Source organism: Coccinella septempunctata, chromosome 1 (assembly GCF_907165205.1).
Source record: "Coccinella septempunctata chromosome 1, icCocSept1.1, whole genome shotgun sequence".
Lineage (NCBI taxonomy): Eukaryota > Metazoa > Arthropoda > Insecta > Coleoptera > Coccinellidae > Coccinella > Coccinella septempunctata.
This window is the reverse complement of record NC_058189.1, coordinates 28776132-28804012: the sequence shown is the minus strand read 5'-3', so window position 1 is coordinate 28804012 and position 27881 is coordinate 28776132. Positions and strand designations below refer to the sequence as shown.

Below are 27881 nucleotides of genomic sequence, written 5' to 3'. Positions count from 1 at the left end.
TGTCATAGGGACGCCAGACGCCATTTTGTACGCTACCCCTTTTTGCTTCCAATTCTATTCCATTTATGATTTGAGGGCTAGTTATTATAATAAACTTGTTTCATGGTGAATGCGCTTGTGTTATGTAATGTTCATAGTATTAATTTCTTAATTTCTACATATTTTTGTGCTTATCTTATGAATACTTGTAAATGTCACTGAAGCGTCCCCAAGCCAAGCCAATGATTCGATTACTTAGGTACGACCAACAGGGTAAATACTGTAATTGCATTAAGGACCCTTAATTATCATTTTTCCTTTTCTTTTATTATTATTATTTTTCTCTTCACTGGTGGAGTTGGTCAATACAGGACATATTTGAACGTGATAGCTAAGAGCGGAAATAATTCATATTTGTGTTACGGGATAAACATACAACCTTTGTGGATTTTGCCCTTCCTAGTATCCTGCAGGCCGGATACCCTTGTATCTGCGTCGATTTCTGAAGCCGGATGCCCTTGCAGCTGCGTCTCTCTCCCTTGAGGCCGGGTACCATTGTAACTGCGTCTCTAACCCTTTAGGCCGGATACCGTTGTATCTGCGTCGATTTCTGAGGCCGGATGCCCTTGCAGCTGCGTCTCTCTCCCTTGAGGCCGGGTACCGTTGTAACTGCGTCTCCAACCCTTTAGGCTGGATGCCCTTGCATCTGAGTCTAATCCTTCCCACAACCCCCTGACTGAACCCTACCCAATTCAGAACTGTTGTATGCTGAACGTAACTCATCTCACTGAAGTATCGGTTAAGAGTCATCATTAAGGAGCTGATAGCTGTAGATGTAACTGATTCCACCAAGTGTGCATTTCACATGAGATTTTCTCTCGCCAGTTGAACCTGTTGCCGTAGCTACGTAAAATCATACCTGTATAGGATATTATATAATTGCTGCTGTTCTAAGGGGAAGTTTTCTCGCAGCTCTTTTTCCTCCCCTCTGCTGTGCCCTAGAGCTATGACATTGGAAATCGTCTCCAATGAAACCCGAAATAAACGTTTCTTGTTTGGGTTTAAATGTGTTGTTTTCTTTCGAATCTCCCAACCTCCCGTCAATTTTTCTATTAGTAATCAGGGTAAGTACTTTGGGTTGCCTACGTAATGTGGAGTCCTACCACAACCAGACGATCACGATTTTTGGCCATAGAGTAGTAAGGTGTCTTTAAAGTGCTGTCATTCGTAAGTATTTTCGAAGTAAAAAGAATTCTACAAGCATCACTGACCAGCGCAAGGTAATTTAAGGCCAGGACAGTACACGCTATTATTTAAAAATTTCTGTACTTTCAATCACAGAACTGGAATATAATATTATAACCTAGAAAAGTATATGAAAATAAGAAATATTCAGATTTCCAGCATATTAATCAGCATTCAAAATTGACACAATTATGTTTCCAATTTATACGATAAAATCAAGAGCATATGAATGGACCATATGGTACATATTTTAGGTGAGAAAGATCTATGGTCTCGGTTCTCTTCTCTCCTCTTATGGAGCGTATGGTCCGTATATACACATTTGGTAACCGAAAGTTACCAGAGCGGTTACTCTGGTGACTGATATTGAACCAAATTGTCAGGAATTCGACATATACGGACCGCCCACTTACTAACCAGAAGTAACCAAAGTGTATATACGGACCACAGCCGGAGAGTAGAGAGAAGGGAGGAGAACGATCGACGTACTAAAAATGTGTCCCCGAAAACGGGAAACGTAGGATAGGTGTCACTGCGATTGCAGCGGGTATCGATAAGGGGTGGGGATTCAAGAGTCAATTTGAAATGAACAGCCTTCGTTTTATTTTAGGTTTTAGGTTATGTGTCATCGTGGATTTTCTAATGATTTTTTGAATACCTTTCATCAAATCTATATTAAATATGAGTTCGCTGAATTATATGCAATAAAACGCAAGTCGAAATCAATGAAATTCAAAAGAAATCACTGATCAAAAAAATTGTACCTACTTTTGTTTATCATTGTTTATTGAAAGCAGCTATGTAAGTTGGTTTACCGTAATCTTCAAAATTATGGCTGTGGTCCGTATATACACTTTGGTTACTTCTGGTTAGTAAGTGAGCGGTCCGTATATGTCGAATTCCTGACAATTTGGTTCAATATCAGTCACCAGAGTAACCGCTCTGGTAACTTTCGGTTACCAAATGTGTATATACGGACCATACGCTATATAAATCCGTAGTGAGGAGTAGTACACATCAAGACAACAAAAGGTAGCAGTCTCAGATTTATCACTTAGGTATTAGAGTAGATTCTTTTGCCAATACTCAGCTGAGAACCGATATAAACCATATATTATGTTATGCCAACAAAATTCTTCAAGAATATCTACTTCTGAACCATGTAGTTTTATTGGTTAGATATTCTTATTCAGAAGAGTCAACTTCTCACGAGGGATGACAATTTCGATTTCGTTTATAATGAATCCATCATCTTTTTGATATCTTCATCGCAAAAGTGCTCTTGACACACAAATTGATTCGGAGTCGATTCTTGAGATAAGGTTTTTTCCAATTTTCTCTCAAAAATGCTCTCGGAAATTTTATGTCTTCTCCTTTACTTTCCGATGCCAAAACACTCTTATACTAGCACACGCTTCAACATTTCACCATGGTCATATGTTGTTCTCTTATCAAAAATCGAAAATAATAATATTCCTATCATCTGTCACCAGGGAAACAGTTCACTCAGCCAACGAGCCAACTACAATTTGATTTGTGATGATTTGTGTAAATCAAAATTTTGCACTCTCGTGATGGCCAGCGCGCCTGTTGGCAAAGGCATGAACTACTCTATTGGTACATAGGCTGTGGTCCGTATATACACTTTGGTTTCTTCTGGTTAGTAAGTGGGCGGTCCGTAAATGTCGAATTCCTGACAATTCAGTTCAATATCTGTCACCTAAGTAACCGCTCTGGTGACTTTCGGTTACCAAATGTGTATATACGGACCATACGCATATTTTAGGGGACAAAAAATCTGTGGTCTCAAAGCAGCGATCGTTCTCCTCACAGAACACTAATATACTCCAAAGATTATAGAGTTAACCTAACCTAACCTAACTCTATAATCTTTGATATACTCCTTCTCCTTCTCTCATTGAACTTCCCATAGAGTTCAATGCCTTCTCTCTACTCTCCATATCTCCTCTTCACTCCATAGTATTCTGTGGTGGGAATGGTGACATATGTTTTGACAGTTTGTGAGTAATTCGAGTAACTTTTTGGGATTTGAGTTTTATTTTGATATATAATTCCCGCAAAAATTCATCTTTTCTATTAGATTAGGATATGGCTCTTTTCCCTCTAGAATCTAATCCTGAGGTATGTAAAGCAACTGAAAAATCAATCGTTTAATAGAATTGAAAAGTCGGCTCTTAATATTAAATTTTCTGCTTATCTTTATTTTCTTACAACTTACAATTGACAGTTTGTTCAAATCTGTATCCTCTGAATTTTAGTGTAGAAAAATTAAGAACTATATTTAGTGATGTGAATAGGGTGTTTCCTAATTGAAAGTCAGTCTTACCTTTTGAGATACAGGGTGGTTAAGTTTTCAAAAATAGATAAGACATGAAGAACTGAATTTAAAGACTGATGAACTGTTACACGACAACCGCCCTGACAACAGAAATATCAAATTCTTGGCCACAACCCACTACGATAAGTAACAATTCTTTCTTACTTACATACATAATGTAATTTATTTCAATGCAGACAAACGTTTTTTATTTTTATTAGCGAAAACCGTGCATCGGATTGAAAAAAATCAAGTGATCAACTTTGGTAAGAAATGATTGGAAATTTCAAAAGTAATTTTTATTTCAGGAAAAATCTGTGACATACCATCAATGTCTGCCTAAATAGGTAGGTCAAATTATGTACGAACGGACCGGTGGAAATTAAAAAAAAAGTGATACATTAAAGAATGCCACTTGATTCATAGTACATGTATGACAAGTTTCATTAAAATATCTCAAGTGGTATTGTAGATATCAATAATAAATGATTTATTTTTGAAAATATTACCACCCTGTATCTCAAAAGGTAAGACGTTTAGGACATATGTTCATATGAAGTTTTTTTCTTAAAATGGGCCCAAAAATTACCCCTATGAATATTGACATTCTTTCAGGAAACACCCTGTATAACTAGCTTTCAAGATGTTAAGGAAGGTTCAATACAGAGTTTTCTCTAGTTTAATAGTATGAGTGATAATGTGTTGCAACATTATGATAGCCCCTATCCACACAAGAGTATTCCTCTTATAAGTTACTAGAATGGTAATTCAAAAGCTAATGCAAAATGCAAACTAGTCACTTTCTCTCTGATGGCTCAAGTGTTCCAGATTATTATTATATGTACACCAAAATCAAATGATAACTTCAGTTTATGAAAATTAAATTTTTTATGTTGCAGGTGATGACCAAGGTAAGTTTGCGATTTATTTATTAATTAATAATGTTTATGGAAGCAGTCAATTTCATCTTCTATATGAAGAAGGACACTCTTGAAATGATAATTTGAACCTGCAATATGAGTTTGTAGTTGAAGAGATATTACAGTTTTCTTGTGAATCTTGAAAATATTTCTAGTTTCTACATAAACTTGGAGTTTCTGAAGAGTGGCATTTGGCTGATGTATTGAGTTTCGAAGATGATTGTTTAGATTGGATTCCAAGACCAGCTGCAGCATTCATTCTGTTATTTCCTTGCAGTGATAAAGTAAGATAAAAAATTGAACTTTCTGGATTTTAAATTGATGCAAGTGCATTTATAGTTTTATGAGCATGCAGCACAACAAAAAAAGGAATTGCAAGATCAAATAATAGTGCCTGATCTGTATTACATGAAGCAATATGTTTCTAATGCTTGTGGTACAATAGCTCTTATACATTCTGTTGCCAATAATGTAGAAAGGTATGTATTCTTGTTTTTGTGAGATAATATAAATTTAATTTCAGCATTTTCAATAAAAGTGATTATTTTTACTATCCCACCAGTCACGAAGGTATTTCAATAGGGAATACTCCTTCTGACAAAAATGATGTATTTTTTATGAAATATCTTTGAAACGTCACATTTTGAAATAACCATTTCAACAGTTTCCCAAAAAATTTTTTTTCAGTATTTAAAAATGAAAAATAAAAATGGGTATTTAAAATTTAAAGCGTTTTATGTCAATTGCACAAGCTGGCAACGTCGACTGAAATATGCGTCGATAATAAAGGACAACAAATACATTATCTTGATGAGATGAACAAAGATGGCTGTCCTTGAAGTCTGCGACGAACGAGAAAGGTCGTAAAATTTTATGGGATTTTTATGGTCGGTTGCTGTTGGGGCTCGCCAGTAAGTACGCGACTTATGATGGCTGTAACTGAACAGCTGTTATTTTATAAGCAAGCTGATCGGACATTGTTCTTTTGATTTTCTAGTAGGCGCTGTTGCCAAATCGTAAACTTGAAACATAGCGATTTAAATTTTAAAACCCCATATTTGAATATTGATTTTGAATAGTTTCCGTGGTGAATTGGAAAAATTCATAAATGAAACTCCTAATTATTCAGTTTAAACTTTCATATGCAGTGATAACCCAAATTGAGGAGAATTCCTCATTGTGAAGTTATCGTTTTGTCACTAAAGAAGAGCGATATTCAGCGTTCTTCATACTTGAAGTGCTTACATATTCTTATCTCTTGAAACATATCCTCACCCTGATTATAGCTTATAACTTTTGTCAACCCTGATATTCATTCAAACTCTTAATATCTTAATATAAGTCAAACCAATAGGAAAATCTCCCGCATATCTTGCTAAAGGATTTTATTAATGAGCATGAATGACGAATTTACTTTAGTTCATTCACTTTTATCAAGATTATGGCGAAATGGTGAGGAGTTAGAAAGTGAAATGAAGCCTAAAGCCTTCCTTGGGGAGTCTTCTTTCTATAAGTCTAAATTCAGTGAAAATCCACCATTCTTCCTCGAATTCTTTGCGCGTTCTGTTGCCAGTTACTCGTTCGTACGGCGTCCACACACCTTCAGTCCGCGCCAACAGATTACTATGACGTGATGTGGTAACACGTTCGAACACTTCATAATACGCCTGATTGAAAAATGCAACATAGGGTTTTGTGCGATTGCGTAACTTGCATTCATATTGGCCTAACGTGACGCGATAGATGATGAAAGCTAATGCAACTACCTACCTTATGACGCGTGAAAAGAATATCGAAAGATTTTCGGCAAACGGTTCCTCTCAAACCCTAGTAATTTTTTGAAGATGAAAGAGATGTTTTCGACCCTTTACATGAAATATCGAAACCAGCATTCTAGGAAGGAGGCTTGTGATGATACGAGAAAAATCTGGCATTCCATTTAAGTGAAGAAAGTTGGCGTATGGTCCCTATATACACATTGGGCAACCGAAAGTTACCAGAGCGGTTACTCTGGTGACATATATTGAACCGAATTGTCAGGAATTCGACATATACGGACCGCTCACTTACTAACCAGAAGAAACCAAAATGTATATACGGACCACAGCCTTTATAATAATAATTTGTTTATTTATTTATGAACATGAGCATTGCTCAGTACATTAAACGGTACAACCCATTTGAAAATAAAAATTGAACAATAATTACAATCACAAAATAAGCATATATCAGTAAATCACAAACAAAACAATGAAGTTCACAAAAATGGCAACAATATTTTAGCTTAAAGCGAGCAATACCTCACATCTAAAACAGCCAAGTGAGGTCCCAAACAAGTTCAAAACATAACATTAGAACGCTCCGTGACGCGGTGTAAAAAAAAGTGTTTACGGTAGTTTGTATGGGGTGTCTCCTGGTAAAAAATATTCATGCTGCTAGTGTTGAAAGACGGAACACAAAAATTAAACTTATACAACAATTCAGGCAATAAATCATGCCATTCAACAAATTGTAGACAAGCAAAAGATCCAGAAGTAACCTCCACGACTCCAAAGAGGGCAAGCGTAAAGAGGACCTCGCTGCTTCATAGTCCAGGCGCCGAAATGAGAGACCCAATTTGAATGCACACATACGCAGAAACCTATTCTGAACTCTCGAGACAGGCGATGTGAGTGACGTACGACGGCCACCACACAACAGAGGCATACTCAGCAATACTTCTAACAAATGTGCAATACAACAACCTGAGAGTTTCAACCGTGAAGAACCTGCCATTTCGCTGAATAAAACCGAGGAGCTGCATACACCTCTTCCTAACATCAAACATATAACTGCAGAAATTCAACTTAGAATCCAACAATACACCGAGGTCCCGAACCTCACTCACTCTCTGCAAACAACAGTTGTCGATATGATAACAATGGTCTAGGACTCGGGAGCGATGAAATGATATAAGGTGACATTTATCAATATTTAACGACAATCTGTTAAGCTCACACCAAATGTGGAACACGTCAAGGGCATGCTGCAAAGCGAGGGCATCGTCAGTAGTAGAGATGGCCCTGAAAATCTTTATATCGTCAGCAAACAGCAGAAACAAACAACCCGACAAAACAGCAGCGACATCGTTAATAAATAAGAGAAATAGTATAGGTACCAAGTGACTGCCTTGTGGTACCCCAGAAGGAGCAAAAAAAAAAACGAAGAAAAAGAGTTCTTATATCGGACAGAGTAACGACGACCACTCAAGCTCTCGATCCAACCAAAAAGACTACCTCTGATACCCATGAGGTTGAGCTTATTCAACAATAAATTATGGTTAACCCTGTCGAACGCCTTCCGAAAATCAGTATGAATACAATCAACACTGCCGCCACCCTCCATAGCAGACGTAACACTATCAACAAACATCAACAAATTGGTAGCAGTGGATTTCGACTTCACAAAACCGTGCTGTTCATTGATAATTGTGGCAGCACATTTCAAAGTTAGAGAGGAACAAACTAACTTATCGAAGAGCTTAGGTATAACAGATGGTATACAAATTCCTCTTTAGTTCGATACAACCTGCTTATCACCCGACTTGAAAATGGCCAAGATATAACTGTCCTTCCAAACTGAAGGTAATGATCTAACTAAGAATTATTAAACAGATCGCACAGTGGTGCAGACAGACTAAAAATGCACTGCTTCAGCAAGAATGATGGAATGCTGTCGGGCCTGCAAGAGTAGGTGCACTTCAGCCCAGATATGCCATCAAAAACTTCGGCTAGCGAAAATGACAAAGTATTGAAGTCGACGGTTTCTGGAATATCTACTGGAGGAGGGACAATCTCCTCATGGACGAAAACTTCTCCAAAAAATTGAGCGAACAATTCACAAATTTCCCCACTGTTCGAGCTCTCCACTCCGCTGAAAGACATTTTATCAGGAAGATTGGTGGTTCCCTTAAGTCTACTTATGTGTTTCCAAAAGAATTTAGGATCTGATCTTATTCTAGACTCGAGGAATAGGCAGTAAGTGCCTATTAGTAGTAGTGAACTTTTTGCTCTCAATCTTACACTGATTGCGTAAGTCACGAAACACCTCATAATCATCGGGTAAGTTTGAGGCTTTAAAGCGCGCATGAGCCTTCTTCTTTCTTTTAATCAACATTTTTAACTCTTTATTGAACCAATGGGGAAATGTACCACGTCCTCGGACCCGTTTGGGAACAAACATTTCAATCCCATTATACACTACATGGTAAAAGTAGGCAACCGCTCTATCAACATCAAAATTACTACAAAAACTCCAATCAACAGAGTGAAAATAATTGTTGAGTTCAGTATAGTTACAATTCTTAAAATCATAAGTGAGGAAATCAGAGTCAGTTAGATCAGATACACAAAAGTGATCAGAGCGTGGTATAACAATTGAATAACCAAAATGATGAACAGAGTTTTCGAGAAGCGTATCACCTGCATAGTCCACTAAAACTTTATTGTCCGATGAAAATATCAGGTCCAGAAAGATGCCACGGCTGTTAGGCAGGCGGTTCATCTGGGAAAGTTCCATAAAATCACAACACTCGGAGAAGCACTCGCCCACATTTCCAGGTTCACACAGCACGAATCTTTCATCAGCCCACCTCCCGGGAGATTGTAATCTCCGCACAACAGGAATAATGCGTCGGGATGTTCATAGTATAGTTCCTCAACAGCGCGCGCATGAGACTCGTATATCGTGTTAGGCGAGTTTGGTGGTATATAAGTTCCACCCAATATATACGATTTACTACACCAATTAAAACATACCAACAAGTGTTCCACCACATATGTGTTACTCACAACAAGTCGAGGATTCAAGGAATCCCTCACCAACATACGGACACCACCTCCTCTAGACTTACAGCTAGTAGATAAGCTTCTATCTTTCCGAAAAACTTGGTATCCGGGAAGAGCAACCTCACCATCAAAAAAAGATTCGCTTAAAGATGATTCGACGATAACAATAACGTCATAATCCGAGGATATAGCGGCAAGCTTGAAGTCAGTTAGTCGAGTACGCAAGCCGCCAACATTTTGAAAATAGATCTTCAAATGGGGTGTCCCGAGTTTTTTCGTTTTCCCGCCAGAACTATCTTAGGGAAACCGTTAATATATCTAATTGTGACGTTTTCACCATTAGCCTTACGCTTATCGAGGTCCAATCGGAGATCATTCAGATACTTGCGCTGGGATTCGGTATAATCACCATCAATCCGCACATTCTTAAACTTCACAGACTTACTAAGAGCATGCTTTCTCCTAAGAACGTCCCTGCAGACCGAAGTACCCGTCATGATGACCTTAAGCGCACGAGACTTTCCTTCAGCTTTCCTCCCCACTCGAAACAAATTCACAATTGATCCCTCAAGGTCGTTCGAATCTTTTCCCGAATCAAGTTCCTTCAGCAAGTCCACAACTTTAGAACGATCATGGCTTTGTCGGATGCCAGCAACAGAAAAACTACTCTCCTCCATATTATAGATCATCAGATTGGAAGCTCTACCATCTCGATCAGCAATCTCAGAAATAGTCTCCTACCGCAGCCTCGCAGCAACCCTCTCGATCTTCTCCACCCTATGTTTAAGGGATGATACCTCCTCCTTGAGCTCCACATAGCTACGTAGAATGAAGGGCACCCTCTTGAATGCTTCCTTGCAGTCGTCGCAAAAAAAGAAAAGTGACCTCTGCTTCTTCAATTCCATGACTCTGAGTTCACTGCCCCCCAATGATAAACACCTGCTGTGGAATACCGCAGCGCAAGAATCACAACAAACTGATGATTCATCATCTGAGGATTTCTTGCATCCGGCACAAATTGAACTCATTACCGCGACAAGATAAGAACAGCTGTTCCAGGGGTGATTCACGAACAGCAGATAACTATCGTTCAAAGTAGAACGAAAAAAATCGCAAATCAAGTCAAAACTGCGATTCGGAGAAGAACCTCCACCAAAGTATGGAAGACAGCTACAGGAACAACGTCAGAACCCAGAAATAATCGAGGAAAGTCCACAAAAACCGTCAAAATAACGCTTAACTAACAGAGCGCTCTAGAACACGTGCTGCCACAGTGAAATCAACATACATACATAATAAATGTTCTTTATTGGAAAAAGCCAATCGGCCTGGTTGTAAAAGAGAAACTATTGTATTCTACAAATAGTTTGGTAAATAATTGTATAACAATATTTTACAAAAAAAAAGTTATTTTTCCATATTTTGTTGTTTTGTACATACAATTTATAGTTCAATAGTTTCGTTCGTTATTCCTTTGGAATAGTTTAAATGATATACGAATGTGACCATTGAATGAAAAGTTGTTGAATTTTTATGCTATCTGTTGTGGTAATGTGAACACCACTTCAGGTCTGATGTGGTCCCACGGTGCCTGACGTGAGAACACATCACATCAGGTATCATTTACGGAAAGGCCAAACGAATGCAGTTTACAATTTTTCCCTGCTAAGAGTGTCGTATCTGCATAAAGGAAGTTTAGGAATTGAGGAATTTGTGAGATATGATATGCCATCTGCGTATCTTCTCCATTACTCTTTTTTTCGGTTTATATACAGGGTGTTCTTAAAGGTGAGGCTCTTTTATGACAGGTAATAGAACTCGTCGAAATAAGTCATAGTTACATAAGTGATAGTAGCAAAAATCGTATCTATAAATAAAATATTCACCAGGGCTGAGTATTTCGAAACCAAAGTTACTCGAAAATCTGAGAAATTCCCACTCCGGATCTGCATGCCTACTCAAGGTATGGTTTCGGTAGTGCATCAAATGCAGTGCTACAGCTTGATAATTGCATATGGGTTGTAACATTCTGCAGCCACCGCATGCATCCGACGCACTACCGCAACCATACCTTTATGCGTACAATTTCTGATAGTACAATTAAGATCCATATTTGTATATCCAGAAAATGTCTGTAACGAAATTGCACTTCGTACATAAAAGGGGATTTTCACAAGAAAACACTGTCTTCAGGGATGAAGATATCAGTATGTAAATTTATTTTAATTCTGATACAGCGAGCAATTCTACATGTGCATATGCATCCAGATAGTCCGGGAGGTGGCGTCACTTTTGAACTAGTGATCGATCTTCACACGAATTTTTTAGGATGAGTAGTTCTTCACTTGCACATATGAGGTCCGCGCGTCAGTCAGTCCAATAGCGGTGGGCGTGGGCGTGGGAGGCGGTGAAACTCGCCGGAAAAATCTCAAAAAAAAGTGATTGATCTGCACGTGAAACTTTGTAATAAGGTATATTATTCATGATTATGAGTGAAAATGGGCGTCAGTCACTTTCCCGATGGTGGAAACATCGTCAGTCAGGCGGTTGAAGATGGTCGGAATATTTATATGATGAAACACCCTGTATAAACAAGTAATTGTTATGTACACTCGATAAATAATCGTCAGCCGGCACGATGCCGGTGGAATATGCGTCATTCGAACTGCAAAAGGTGCAGCGCGCCAAAGGAAGCTGGTCACTGCCCTTTACTTTGGAAGCCTGACTGACGCAGAATCCACCACTATAAACGTGACTGACGTCCATTTTTACGTTCAACTTGATTAAAATAATCATATTTCAAGTGAAGATCGGTCACTTGTCAATTTTCAGATTTTTCCGACCATCTTCAACCGCCTGACTGACGATGTTTCCACCATCGGGAAAGTGACTGACGCCCATTTTCACTCATAATCATGAATAATTTACCTTATTACAAAGTTTCACGTGCAGATCGATCACTTTTTTTTGAGATTTTTTCGGCGAGTTTCAACGCCTCCCACGCCCACGCCCACCACGGTCGCGCTGACTGACTTCCGATTTCGAGTACAGTAATAGTGCAACTCTTTAATTAATCACATTTGAGTTGCAGATAAATCACTGATAAAAAAGTGACACCACCTCCCGGACTAAGATACTCAATCAATAATAATCGAGAAGAGATGGACGACTTATCAACATGTGTCACTCAATTGAACCGAAAAAGTTATGCGCGAATTAATGTAGGGAATTTAGAATTTGAATTTAACGTGGGAAATTCAAACAATGTCCAATAATGGACGTATTTGGATGTTTGTCCAACATCCCTTATTCGAAGTATAATGGACATCCATCAAACTTCCATTTATGAACATACAGTAAATGTTTTTACTTCATTTGGATATAAAATGGACGTCCATTGGGCGTCATGTTGGGTTGAATGTTTTGTTTTCATAAAGTTGGTAACTTAGCTCCCAATTTTTGAGGGAATTCTTACATATCTATTTTCCTGAATTTTTTTTGCGACAAATTTGTCGACTGGATTTTATTCATTGATGTGATCGAAAAATCTGAGGACGGAATTTTTGTTAAAATTTTAATTGAATATGCAATTGTACGGTTTTTTCCTTCTGTGTGTCTGTTTCCCTTGTTTCAGTTATGTCTTTCGTCATTTCAGGGCGTGAAGATGACCTCGTGTAGAGGTCGAAACATGTTGCATTTTTATTATTAAAAGAATTTTGGAGTTGACAGAGCTCATTCATTTTCATTCGTTCAATAAATTTAAATATGCAAGGTGATTCTTGCAAGTCCAACACACCCCGTACTCTTTATTCGCTTACAGAATAAGTTTTTAATACTGGAAGGTATCTTTTCCATTGGCGTAAAAATTCTTTCTCCTATCTCCATCTCGAAATTATATATGACACAAAGAAAAAATAGCAAACAACCAGAAATAATACAGCTTTCATCAAACTGATCAAAAAACTTGATGAATTTGAGGAAAAATAAATAATCATTCAAGACATAACTTGTTCTCCAATTGCATTGTGAGAAATATCATCTGTGCGTCAAGAATCTTCTGATTTTGGTGGAGGATCACTCTCGTTGTTAGAAATCCCTTCAGTACTGAAATAATTTGAAAGTCCAAACTTGTTTTTGACTTTTGCGTCCTCGACGAGGTTCTTTCTTCCGACGAGGAAAACTACAGAACCCTTATGTTGGGGAATCATCCCCCATAGATATACCTGTTGTCATTCATTAAAAATAGGAAAAAAACGGATTTCAAAAAAACATCTGACATTTTTGACTAATGTCTAATGAAGACAAGATATGCAGAAAATTTCAATTATTTGTGTATACTTGGTCATAAAAAATGAAAGCCCATTTCTCAAAGTCATACAATTAGGATGACATTGATAAGTACTTTTTTCTACAAGCGTGCGCGTTCAACCTTTTTCCCGCACGCATTCCAAGTTGCAACGAGTCACTTCCCCAAAACGTGCGGGAAAAACGCCTGCTATTTCAAAATAGCGTGCGGGAATGGATTAGCAGGGGTTTTTCCCGCACGCAAATATTAAAGAGTAAATTAAATTCTATCGTGTTTCTATGCACAGAACGCCAACGATGAGAAACCCATAGTAACGACATGCAGAATTACGTCTGTCATTATATATGAATTAATCAAATGAGATATGATCTGTTTCGCGAATTGGATACATTTATATATAACAAGCGTTTGTAGAAAAAATATTGTTCCTAACTCTTGCGGAAAGTGTCTTGCCCGCACTTGATAGGAAAATAACTATTTTGCATTTTATCCAGTGATTTAGGTCTAAAATTTATAATAGTGTTTTGGTTCAATTTTTCGATGGTTCCACAGATCGTTCAAAAGAGTCGCACATTTATTTATTCAGAGTGAGCTCGCACATTGCTCTCCATACCATTGCTGTTCAACTGCTTTGAACCGATTCGGAACTCTCCTGCGAGTTTGGTTTGCAAACCAAAACAAAGCTATTGCAAGGCATACTATTTCCTTCTCAATATATTTTTTCAAAAAAGATGTATCCGATTCTAGAGTCTTTGAGAATTCCTCACATTTTGCATGGGTTATCAAAGTCGCCCTTTAAGATCTGGATTAGAAATTAGACTTCATTGGACTATCTCTGTAATAGCAAGGAATCTTCTGAAGATACTAAAAAACCATAAAAAATGAACGGTGGAAGGTTACCTTTTCGACTAACCATGGAGGGGATGTCAACGATTAGAACTAATAGAACTGGTTAGCATCTACAAAAATTAACATCGGTATCATAGTCTCCCATCGAGCCAATTTCACTCCATTTAACCATATCATGTAATTTAAGCATTCAGTTTCTTAAAACCAATAAATACTGTCGAAAATTCATCCGGTATTGTTCCGATGTTACAAACTATAAATGTCACAAATGATATAAATATCGCCGAAATCATAGCCATATTTTAGCGATTAAGACGCGTGAAGCGTCTTTAAGCGGTGCTATTCGAGCGAATAAGTCATGACGTCAGTCTTTAAGACGCTTTAAGCGGAACCTGGCGGTCTATGGAGAGCGCCTGTGTCATAGAGTCATCTTGTCTCTGGCCTGTGTCGTCTTAAGCACAGAACGTCTTAAGCGGAAAGAGGTAATATAAAGAAGAAGGGAGAATATGTTGTTTATATCGAATTTGATTTGAATTCCTACTTGGAAGGAGTGCTTTTATTGCCAAAAATGCAGTTTCTGCATTATCATTTAGAATAAATAGATATTTTTCAAATAATATCCATAGAACAGAAATTGAAAAATTCACAACTCGATTCGCTGTCTAATGACAACGACAGATGACTCAACCATCACCGATATTCTATTTTTGCGACAACAAAATTAATGACGTCACGCTTAAAGACGCTTTAAGACATCGATTAAGACGCTTAATCGCCAAAATATGGCTCATGTTATTTAGGAGTAAAAAAATTCTGTAGTTATTTCACCCGGAATTAAACATAATATATTGAGTTTCTTGAAATCAGGTTGTTAAGGAACTCCAAAAAATATATGAATATATAGGATGTTTCATTTGAAATAAAGAGGATGGACTGTGCTAGACTTGCGCGATTTACCCTGTGTATTTGAATTTATGCTCAACAAGTGCACCATTGAAATTAAAACTTGACGTGTCCCAGTGTTCTCTATAATTTTCTTACATAAGGACAAAGAATTTTATTTTATAAGTGGTTTTTATTTCATAAGTGGTATGGATACTGCAGTTGCTAGAATAGGTATAGGCAAAAAACGAAATAACAAATTTTGACGCTCTTTATCACGAATCAATGCCCGCAAGGAAAAATGGAAGACAAAAATTTTTTTTTTCCATCGGGAATATGCAGTGTTCCGTTGCAACACTCATCTAGAAACACTCTCTATAGTCTATATCGTCATTCGCCAAGCGATATAATCTAGAATTAACGTTATATACCATTCTTCTCAGAATTCCTCTGCAAGATGGAATCTTCAAAAAGATTTTGGACGATTCGAAAGATCTTGACCCCGAAGAGAGAGGAAAACTCTTACAAGATCTTCCAAATAATCCCTATGTAATGGATATGATTAATGCGCATCAGGAATTGGCACTGGAAGGACAGACGGAGGTATGAAATATTCATTTGCAAAGTAAACTATAACAAGTTTCATTCACCAAATCAGGTCGATTCTGTTCGCATCTTGTTATAATATTGCTAAATCTACAACATTGTTATAATTATAAAATATAGCAATATGACTGAGCGAACGAATATTCTGTTTCACCGTTTTACGCAAGATTGGTTATGAGTTTTGACCATAGCAATATTGTTGAAAAATAATCGAATGTTTGAGCTGACAACACTGTTTCGAAGGGTAAGATTCTCATTCCATAAAAAAGAACATGTAATTCTATAATTGTTCTATGGAAAAGAAGAATAAGTTGTGTTACTTGTGTTTCATCAAAGAGTATCATCAATTGATACTCTTTGGTTTAATGTTTTATTCGGTATTTGGGATTGCGAGTTTTTGGTTGAACTGTGCATCATGTCTGAAAATAAGAAAACAACAAAAAATCAGATGGAATTGATTTGATAATCAATCTCCTAGAAATTCTCTATGGATTTTCACCCACTTGTAGGTAAAAAGGAACTGTATTTTTACTGGTCGGATCCTCTACCAATCTATTCAAATCTTCCCTCTTCATTCAAGCGAAACAGTTCCAGAAACTTTTCATCAGACAAATGAATTACTGGTGTCCCTAATATATCGAAATCGTAGTCTCATATTTTCGCTATAAATGAAAAGTTCAAGTGAAGGTTTCCAAAAAGTTACTAACACGAAGCAAGTTTATAATAACTTGCCTATTTTTTTAATTTCTAACGCTTGGAAGGAATGTAAAAACAAGAGATTCACTGCCATTTTAAACTTTGTTATGAAAAAAAGTACTTAAATGATGTTGCTGATATAGCAAACTGAAATAACAAGATCTTCTAGAAATTGACAGATCATATTGCTCAAAATCAGTGATTAGAATACCAGTTTTTCAAACTTTGCTGCGATAGCAATATCTTTTCTATAACCATATTACTATTTCCAAACAGAATCGACCTGATTATCACATTCCCGGTAAATAATTTGTTTAGTTGAAAAACGATTTGTAACTGTATGAGATATGACAGTGAAGTGTTCAAGATGATAATTTTCTATGATATTAATAATAATCCCGCTTGTTAAACAATAAATGATCCCGAAAATATCCTAATTATTATTAGGATATTTTCAATTTTATTTTCCCCCGGTTTCACAGAATTTGATCGGAGAATCGGAGAATTGATTGACGAATAAACGTCAATTTGTTTTCAATCGATCATATTCAATATGGAATTCTCAGAGAGGCTGAAACATATATACAAACTGTAGACCGGTTTCGGGATTATTGTCCCTCAGCAGTATAATACATCGCGATAGCGAACACGATCGATCGAATCGTTTGGATTCGGTTATAATCCATGCGGAAGTGATCGAGTCACCGATCTCGAAATGACCCAATCATTTAGATCATATTCGACCCTCCTTTAGGACAGGATCATACCGAATTCGATTATGAAGTGACTGAAGTGTTTATTATTTTTTCAATAGAGTTCTCACATTTCTATGAATCTTTTAAAGACGGCAACTTTCAGTTTTTGGGATTGGTTGTATCTTTGGTTGTCTAATAATGTCTATTCAAGAATAGCTACCGTATCTTGATCGAGATCGAATGAGAAGCGATGCGATAGAAAAGATCTAAATGATCGAACGATCGAATCTTGAATAACTCATAAGGATTGTTTGTTGATTGCGATCGATCGATCAATTGAATAATTAAATATCCATAGTTATAAAAGCGGTAGAATTTAAATCTTATTGAGAACTTGTAGAGAAATATTGCTGATAACAGAAACAGTGATTTAGGACGAAACAATTTTTGGCCATATTCTGGCCGAAAATACTGGGCCATTTTGATGATCGGAATCTTTTGTTCGATCGATTCGGATACGTAGATCATGAATATGAACTCGGTTGGATAAAATACTGACTAGACTTGAAAAGAAAAAAAAAGTGCATTTTTCTGAAAAATTCAACGGTCAAAACTTTTGAAGATGCTGTTTCGTATTACAGCATGACGCGTTCGATGGTTCATAATAAATTTTGAATTTTTCCTCAAGTGAGTGTAATTAAAGAAAGCTTTGAGATTCGAGGCACTTCGAAATTGATTATGAAATTTGATATAAGTGTATGAAATGTGAATTATAAATACATTTTCAGTATGAAAAACCCATTTAAATAATTTCTTACCACGATGTTCGAACGTGAAAATAGTTAGAAAAACCATTTATTTTCATTTCTGAACTCGATCTTGAAACTCATAGAGGAATATGATTCGATGTAACCAAAGATTATAGATCTCTTCACAAACCTTTTAGGGCTTTCACAGTTATGCCGGCCACAGACATCGGAATTTTTCATCGGTTCGTACTGCCGCAGTTCGAACCGTCGGTCCAAAACCACGAAAATCCGATGTGTGTGGGGAAAAACCGTCGGGTCGATCCGTCGGTCCAAAAATCTGTCGGCGCTTGATTTTTGTTCCGTCGGACAATCGGTTGTCGGTCCAAACCGACAGTGTGTGGGGATTTCGTTTAGAACCGACGGTTATCTTTCATTAGCGTAGTACAAGTCGAGTCCTATGCATAGCCGGCATTGAGCAAATAAACCGCGGCCGCCACTGCTAAAAGATGTTTCCTCTTCATGACGTTTAAATTCGAGAAATAACTGATAGGATTTACTGAAGTGTGTGGGCAAAACAGTTCGGCGGTTCGAACCGTCAGATCGAACCGATGCAGTACGAACCGATGAAAAATTCCGATGTCTGTGGCCGGCTTTAGGTTAACTCTATAATCTTTTCATCAAAGTATGGAGGGTACCCTTCATAGATCAAAGATTATAGCTTATATTTTATTGCTTTGGATGTAACATAATCGGGTTCTGTGAACGAAATGATCTAATCTTTTGACCCTGATCGCACAGCCCTACATCGCGACCGGAGGATGGTGTTTTTAAGCGAGAAATTGGGGCCCGCTATGAGGGCTATTTTTCAATCCTTATAGTGACTCTATCAAACACTGTGGCGACAATTGTGGTCTCGTTTTTCATCGTTTTAGCAAGAATATGGCGGATTTGGTCACGTGACGTGAGCCAATCCGCATTCCGAATTAGAGATCATCACAGATTACAGAGTAGAATAGATCTGACACTCACGTTCTACGATGAAAAATACAGCGCCCTCAGCGCCCCCATGCGGTTGCCACCCAACTAACCGGGAGAAATGTCGGTATAACAGGAAACTGCAATCGCATGGCGCGAAATTTAAATTAGCCCATTCACTGGTATTTTAGACGTCGATAGAATAATATGGATTATTAGAGCGAATTTTAAGGAGAAATAAAACTTGTCATGAAAAATATACATATATTGATATACCCAGCACACGAAAAAAAAATATGGAAATACATAAGCTATAATTATGGCAATGAATATATGAGCAGAGGTAAAATGTCAATAGGGTCACATATCTTCGTAAGACAATAATTATAATAAACAGTAATAATATTGTTCATAGGAAATGAGGTTGAAATTATTATATCTTCAGAAATCTTCAACATTATCCAATAAGGACACAATGTTTGTTGGGAGTCGGCAATAGAAATCAAAAACAGCATGCCAAAGCTTAGAATGCATTAATAATTTGGAAAAGAAAAAATTAGTTACCCAAAGACCTATGTGGATTTTATATTTTCCCGCAGGAAAGATTTCAAAGTCTCTAAGCAACGACTCCCTGTTTTATCTTCCTCACAGTTAGATCCCCAGGAATGCACTGACATGAAATTAAATAACTATAGTTTTGAATGATGAAATAAAGTGTTCAACATTTGGGTCAGTATTCCTTACTCCATGTGCTCTAATGTACACAAAAAGGTTTTCTAAACAATCTTGATTGAAAGCCCCAGTGAGAATATATTTAAAGTGATAATCATTGAACAGTTTTTGCCTAAGGTAAAGGAATGCTTTCAATGTTGTCACTATATTCTTCAAAGTGGGCACCACAATGGATCTTTTCTTTCGAGGGCAATAAAATGAAATATTGCTGAAAATTTGTATCGCCTGCTCCCAACAAACATTGTGTTCTGTTTGAATACTAACCGTCTTCTTTAAGAGTTTCGCAGTGGATGTCCAAGCTCGGGATACATTCAACGAATCAAATAACTCTTCCAAGAATAGTATAAAGTCAGCAGTGTCGATAGCCTGTCTGGGAAGCTGAAGCGGATGCTTGATTTCTAAAAAGGAAAATAGTAAATTTTTGTATTATTATGTTTGAAAAAAAACTTACCCCATTGAGAAATGAGCTTCATCATTGACCCCACGGAGTGGCTTAATACCTGACTACACAGTTTGACTTTCATTTCCATTAACACAATTTTTAAAGGGTTTGGTTGGATTGGTTTAAGTATAAACGATTAATGTTATAATTGCGTGGTTCTTTGAATCAAACATTTCTTACAAGAAAATCGATTTCTTGATAAGACTGTCGAGTTCAATAAATGGGTATTTTTAATTTACTCTCGTATAAGATCTCGTTTGTAAACAAGAATTTGCATTAAAACATATTGACATTGACACTGTTAGCTTTGACAAATCCGATATGTCAGAATACAGTAATCTGTGGAGAACATGATATATATTTTCGTATGCAGTGCCACATAGCGTTTGATTGCAGAACTAAAAACCGTATTTGGGGTGGGGGTAAGGAAGTGTCAAGCCCCTGGAGATCATAGCATTGAAATTTGTGCTTCTAAGCCGCCATATTCTTGCTAAATTTCCAATTGTCGCCACTGTGTTTGATAAAGTCACTGTATCAATCCTCATCACAACGCGCCACTTGTCCAACCAAGAGTGAACCAAGCTTCACTTACTCTGTAGAATCCTACACCATCCCCCGAATGCGATGTATTTAACTGCACGGGTGCTGGTGAGGTACAATAACACCGTAACCGGCAGGGGCTTGACACTTCCTTACCCCCACCCCAAATACGGTTTTTAGTTCTGCAATCAATCGCTATGTGACTCTGCATACGAAAATATATATCATATTCTCCACAGATTACTGTATTCTGACATATTGGATTTGTGAACGCCAACAGTGTCAATGTCAATATGTTTTAATGCAAATTCTTGTTTACAAACGAGATCTTATACGAGAGTAAATTAAAAATACCCATTTATTGAACTCGACAGTCTTATCAGGAAATCGATTTTCTTGTAAGAAATGTTTGATTCAAAGAACCACGTAATTATAACATTAATCGTTTATACTTAAACCAATCCAACCAAACCCTTTAAAAATTGTGTTAATGGAAATGAAAGTCAAACTGTGTAGTCAGGTATTAAGCCACTCCGTGGGGTCAATGATGAAGCTCATTTCTCAATGGGTAAGTTTTTTTCTCAAACATAATAATACAAAAATTCACTATTTTTCTTTTTAGAAATCAAGCATCCGCTTCAGCTTTCCAGAGAGGCTATCGACACTGCTGACTTTATACTATTCTTAGAAGAGTTATTTGATTTGTTGAATGTATCCAGAGCTTGGACATCCACTGCGAAACTCTTAAAGAAGACGGTTAGTATTCAAACAGAACACAATGTTTGTTGGGAGCAGGCGATACAAATTTTCAACAGTATTTCATTTTATTGCCCTCGAAAGAAAAGATCCATTGTGGTGGCCACTTTGAAGAATATAGTGACAACATTGAAAGCATTCGTTTACCTTAGGCAAAAACTGTTCAATGATTATCAATTTAAATATATTCTCACTGGGGCTTTCAATCAAGATTGTTTAGAAAACCTTTTTGTGTACATTAGAGCACATAAAGTAAGGAATACTGACCCAAATGTTGAACACTTTATTTCATCATTCAAAACTATAGTTATTTAATTTCATGTCAGTACATTCCTGGGGATCTAACTGTGAGGAAGATAAAACAGGGAGTCGTTGTTTAGAGACTTTGAAATCTTTCCTGCAGGAAAATATAAAATCCACATAGGTCTTTGGGCAAGTAATTTTTTCTTTTCCAAATTATTAATGCATTCTAAGCTTTGGCATGCTGTTTTTGATTTCTATTGCCGACTCCCAACAAACATTGTGTCCTTTTTGGATAATGTTGAAGATTTCTGAAGATATAATAATTTCAACCTCATTTCCTACGAACAATAATATTACTGTTTATTATAATTATTGTCTTACGAAGATATGTGACCCTATTGACATTTTACCTCTGCTCATATATTCATTGCCATAATTATAGCTTATGTATTTCCATATTTTTTTTCCTGTGCTGGGTATATCAATATATGTATATTTATCATGACAATTTTTATTTCTCCTTAAAATTCGCCCTAATAATCCATATTATTCTATCGACGTCTAAAATACCAGTAGATGGGCTAATTTAAATTTCGCGCCATGCGATTGCAGTTTCCTGTTATACCGACATTTCTCCCTGTTAGTTGGGTGGCAACCGCATGGGGGCGCTGAGGGCGGGATAAACTGTATTTTTCATCGTAGAACGTGAGTGTCAGATCTATTCTACTCTGTAATCTGTGGTAACCGGTTTACAGTTTGTGTGTATATGTTTCAGCATCTGTGTGAATTCCTTCGCTGATTCTTGACTAGAACGCACTGATGGAACAATTCGAAGAATTGTCGTCTCCATATTAAATATTTCTGTGATGCTCGCGGCACTTGACGGCGGAGTAGGTACTTTATGTTCCAGGTACAGGTCTTCAATCGATCATACAGTCACGAGCATTTAGAATATCATTCTCTCATCAAATTATGATCTATATGCATCCATTCAATGATTCCACTTCTTCAAAATATTCAGAAATGAAAAAGTTTCAGCGAATTCGTTTTGGAAATCGAGTGACTGTCATATTGTTGATAGAACAATCAACGTTTTGTGAAACCCGCTGTATGTAGTTTTAAAACCATAGATTAAATAGATGGAACATAAGCTATTTTCCAGACTGTTCATTTTTCCAATAATTCCCACTCCATGCAACCACCAATGAAATGAATTTTCGCTTGTATTCCCCTTCTGATCGCTTCAAAATTTCTTAGACGGCGTGTGTATTTGTAATTGTCAAAATATTATTTCAATCATTCACGTCGTAATATTTTGGAAAATATGCAACGATGTGCCGTAAAAAAGTGTTTTTGAAATAAAAGTGCATTTATACATGGAAGAGGAAAGCGATTCACTCATTCCGGTAAGTCTTTGATATTTTATTCTTGTTTGAGTTCACGACTTTATGAAATCAAGGGAGGGATTTAGGGGACGCCAGGGTCGAATTCTGTTTGAATTTGAATACGATCTAGTGATTTGTGCTTACATTGAAATGTTGAGTTTGTACATTAAAATAATTGATTTAAATTTAAGTTTTCCAAGAAATAAAGCCAGACCAGAGACTGCGGGTCTTGAAAACAATTTACACTTCTCCTATAATTTACACTCCAGACTTCGGTATAATGGGAGAAATCGACTTTTACTGTTAATTTGAAAAAGATGCCATCCCGAGTGAGGTAAGATAGGTACATTACCACTTTTTTAACTCGCTTTCTTGTCTGAATATCACTTTGTTTGGAATTTTGCAAGTGATTTCTGACAACTTCTAGTTTTGAGGTGAACTTGAAATTTGGTAGATTCTCTTTCTCCTATAATAAATCAAGCTTTTTTATACAAACATCCTTCCTGATTTCAAGATGAACAGTAGAACGAGATTTTAATTGCTTCAACAATACTTTAATTATAGCCAATACTGTGCCTGTCATCAGTACTGGAGTTTTTGAAGAAAATGGAAGGAAAATGGGAACAAAATCATCAAACATGAATGCCAGTTCAGTATTTGCAGAAATGAAAGTGTCTTGTAGTTCAAGAATAAAACAAGTAAGATACATACCCACCCAGGGTGGTACAAAAAATTCTCTAAACTACTATGGTTAATAGAACTCATCTTAGGAATGAAAATCCATAAAAATGAGTAAAGGTCATGTTTTGAGGCATACGGCGTTGAACAGTTTTTGATAATCAAAAAAGTTTTCTTCATTTGTAAAATGTATTTCAATGGCAATGTAAAAATTATGCTACTACTGTAATTATGAACACAATATTATGACCATTCAAATGGAGCTCGGATATTCCCATTATTTTTATGAGTTACTAGCTGACCCGGCAAACGTTGTTTTGCCATATAAATAATTTCTTTTTGTATGTATTATGTATGTATCATAAAAAAATAGAAATTAAAAATTTTGTCTAAAAAATAAAAACAAAATTTAGGGGTGGACTACCCCTAACATTTAGGGGGATGAAAAATAGATGTTGGCCGATTCTCATAGATACCGGATAAGCAAAAAAATTTCATTAAAATCGGTCAAGCCGTTTCGGAGGAGTATGGCAACGAAAACTGTGACACGAGAATTTTATATATTAGATTGAATGAAAATGTCTGTTATCAGGATATTTCGAAGTGAAATTTCAGTAGAAAAATTTTTGCAGGAATAAACACGCGGAGAACAGAAATTGAAAAACAGCTAATTGAAGTCGAAACCGATTTGAGACGACGAGTGTGTCGTCAGTAATTCAAGAAATAATTTGCTACCCTACAAGCTGTTGTCTATTCATTGGGAGGAAAAATTGAAGATGAAAGCTTGAAATGCCGAGGCAAATACCTTATGAAAAATTTCTTTGAAGACAGCTGCATGCATAAAAAACATAAATATGGCAATGACCTCAAACAATTTGCTTTAAAGTAACATTATTATCTATTTAAAGTTTACAGTTTCGTTAAAATTGCTCTTAATTATGATACACTTCAACACCCAAAAGCACTTTTGTGGTGGTATGAAAATTTGAAGGGGGAAGCAGTTTGTTGAATTATTTGAGTTGCTGAAAATGGAAGTTTAAAACACTGCTTATTAGTTGATATGCAATATAACTTAATTGAATTTGTAACTGCTCATAAAAGAAAAAAAATGATGCTTTATCACGAATTTAGGGATTCTTTCATGGGTAACTCTATGCAATAATGATTTCTTTTTGATTTCACAGTCATTGGTAGATGTTTATAGTTTAACATTACTTTTTCATTCCGCCTAATCTGTTCAAAAGACTTGAGAATTTCTTCAATGACAAACTCTTTCAGATTCTCATTATACAAATTCCATAAAATTCAGCTGCTTCCACTTCTATTGATCTGAGAATTAACCATTGTGAAGGGAATTAATTTGAAGACAGTAATTTTTAGTTTTTAGTATATACTTGGTGAATAAAATTTCAAATAATTTGTATGAAGGCTAGGGTCATATTGACCATTAGTATATGGTAATATTGTATTCAAAATAAATTATTTTTCACACAAGGTGTTTTGGTATTACTAGTTCTATATCCCTTTGAATAGTTGTCAAAAAAAAAATACTCCAAATCTTAGCATTAAAACATACTTAATTTCCATTCGATATAAAATTATTGTCGACTATCTGAAATATTCAGTGCAAGTAGTTCTGAATCAGCCCCTGTCCAGTTCCCCCACCCGAAGAATCCAAATTAATATTTATGGCAGTATTTTGTTAATGCGTTTTTGGCGAAATGCTCTATCTCCTGTTTTATTAATCTATGTTTCAAACTGATAATCTTGTTGAACAATATATTGTTGAGATCGACAAGGATAATTATTTCATTACCGTATCGATTCAGTAATAAAAATATACATGAACCATTTTGAAAAGTTATTTACTCATTTCTACATTTTTAAACCATCTTCTGAGACGTAAATATAGGTTCGATTTAGCAGTTTTCTGGTGAAGGTCGGTGAAATCATCACGAATTTCTTTGAGTAATTCCAGAAGTGTTTCTCCAGTGGGTTATTCTGTTGTTCAACTCCAATTGTTGGGCCGCTGTTATAAGGCTTTATTAAATATTCAGACTACAGGCAGTATACAAAGGCGGTTCACAGCAAAGGAAAATACAAAAAACAGAGTGGAAAGATATTCCTATGCTATTCGGCCACATGACCTCAGAGATGACGTAGAAAATGTCAGGTCCATAGATAAAACAGAAGATAAAAGTTCAGTACATGACATATTTGACAAAAAATAGAGAGAATACAATACGTCCAAGTATAGAACGAAGCTCACGAACAAACTCTCTCGAACCGCACTTACAGCCCGCATCAGTAGCCCGAATACACAACCAATTCGCGCACACGCGAGACTGGTTAAAGCATTACCACTGAGGTATTGCAGTGGAACGAACTAAACAAGAACTTCGCGAACCCTACGGGCACAGCGCCAAACCACGCAGTTGAACTGCTTATGTATGATGCAGCCACCCCTCAGTGCGGTATGGATAATGTCACCAATGTCCGCATCTGTAGCGCCAACCATCTTGATGATATTGCGGTTTTCAGGGCACCATCCTCCTCTAGCTCCCACAGTCAGTGGAAGCACCTCTATGGTCTTATCCGGGTGGAGTTCCTCAACCTTCTCTAGGAAGGTGGGAGTGGAGTATATGGCTTTCTTAACTGCATAGGCCATGCTTAAAGGCTCTGGGCTCTCCCAGCTCACTGAAACGTCGCATACAATGACGTGCTGATCTTTAATTAGCAGAAGGTCGGGCTGTAAAAGTTTCCTTTCTCTGTCCCTAATCCTGGGCTCTCTCGTCACCTGCCAGCCGTTCTTTATCGCTATATCCTCAAGCCGATAAGCGACGTAGTTGTGCCTAGTTATTCTTTCCCAGTGCATGAAACTGCACTTTTGCAGGATGTGTGAGAGTGTGATGTTGCCTGCATCCTGCCCGGCACACGCCTTCTGGTCCTTGGTTCCACGGCAGGCCAGCAGTTGGTAAACATTTTGACCGCAGCTGTATTGCCCGTACATAGTCCTCACCTGACCAGTATCTGGGAGGTTATCAATGTACGTGTTGCACATCTTGTGGTTCTTAAGTGCATCCAGTCCAGTGCCATGGTAAGATTGTTGGAGTTCACTGGCCCTCTTAGCGTCCTTCATGGCAGTGGTGGCGTTTGGCGGTTTTATCATCCTGGCCACCCTGTTCATCCATATTGAGGAGCTCTCCACGACGCAGTTCAGAATTGGCGTAACTTCTCTCAGTCTCTGCATCCTGCGTGAGATTATAATGGGGATTTTGTCCCGCATACAGAATACTCCCAGGCCACCCTCCCTCAGCGGTGCATGGATGAATGCGTCGTTTACGTGGATGGGCAGGTGTAGCGCCCTCTTTATGCCCCACTTAATTGCTCTATCTGCTGCCTTTAAAGTTTTCAGATGTACTTGGGGGATCTGCAGAGAGTGGATATACCTAGGGATCAGATGGAATTTAAAAATCTGGAGCTTTTGGTCAGGTTTCAGTGGGGCTCTACAGACTCTATCCACCTGTGCTCTTAAGTTGGTAATTGAGCACTTAGATATTCCTATGGGTGAGAACTTATTTCCTAGGTATTCCATCATTTCTTTCACACCTACTTGTCGGACGGGTTTGCCGTAAATGTGAAATTGGCTGGTCGAATATACGAATAGTCTCCATCCAGGTGCTCTCCCCACCGACATGGCAAAGCACTTGTCCACATTGAGGTTCAGGTGGAGCAGGTCAAAGAAATTCTGACAGATATTCAGGAGTTTTCTTGCCGACTTCACATCATCCGACATCACCAACAGGTCGTCAGCATAGGCCATGCAGCTGATAGCCTGATCACCCAGGGAAATGCCAGACTGCTGCTCCAGTTCCTCTATCGCCTCATCCAATAGGAAATTGAAGATGGAGGGGGACATCGGGTCGCCTTGCCTTGTGCCCCTCTTAATAGGGAAGGTGCATATCTCCTCATCAGCACAAGATATGGTAGTGGAAGCTTCTCGGTAATTTGCCATGATATATCGACAGGTTTTCTTGTC

At 37.3% G+C, this 27881-nt stretch overlaps 1 protein-coding gene and 2 long non-coding RNA genes across 3 annotated transcripts in view; all 3 read left to right on the top strand.

Moving 5' to 3' along the window:
* The first annotated feature begins 3229 nt into the window (after positions 1-3229).
* LOC123308022 (ubiquitin carboxyl-terminal hydrolase) overlaps positions 3230-27881 on the top strand; it is a 30186-nt gene continuing 5534 nt past the window's right edge. The window contains exons 1-5 of the mRNA XM_044890544.1: positions 3230-3366; positions 4462-4473; positions 4638-4766; positions 4822-4961; positions 15789-15948. Coding sequence (XP_044746479.1) covers positions 3334-3366; positions 4462-4473; positions 4638-4766; positions 4822-4961; positions 15789-15948 — 474 coding nt within the window. The 5' untranslated portion in view covers positions 3230-3333. The remainder of the gene's footprint in view (positions 3367-4461; positions 4474-4637; positions 4767-4821; positions 4962-15788; positions 15949-27881) is intronic.
* On the top strand, positions 3408-4455 carry LOC123308124. Its single transcript, XR_006537058.1, has 3 exons — positions 3408-3709; positions 3871-4089; positions 4178-4455. It is a non-coding gene; the product is annotated as an uncharacterized LOC123308124 (long non-coding RNA).
* Positions 23213-25336, top strand: LOC123308133. Its single transcript, XR_006537060.1, has 3 exons — positions 23213-23498; positions 23729-23862; positions 24475-25336. It is a non-coding gene; the product is annotated as an uncharacterized LOC123308133 (long non-coding RNA).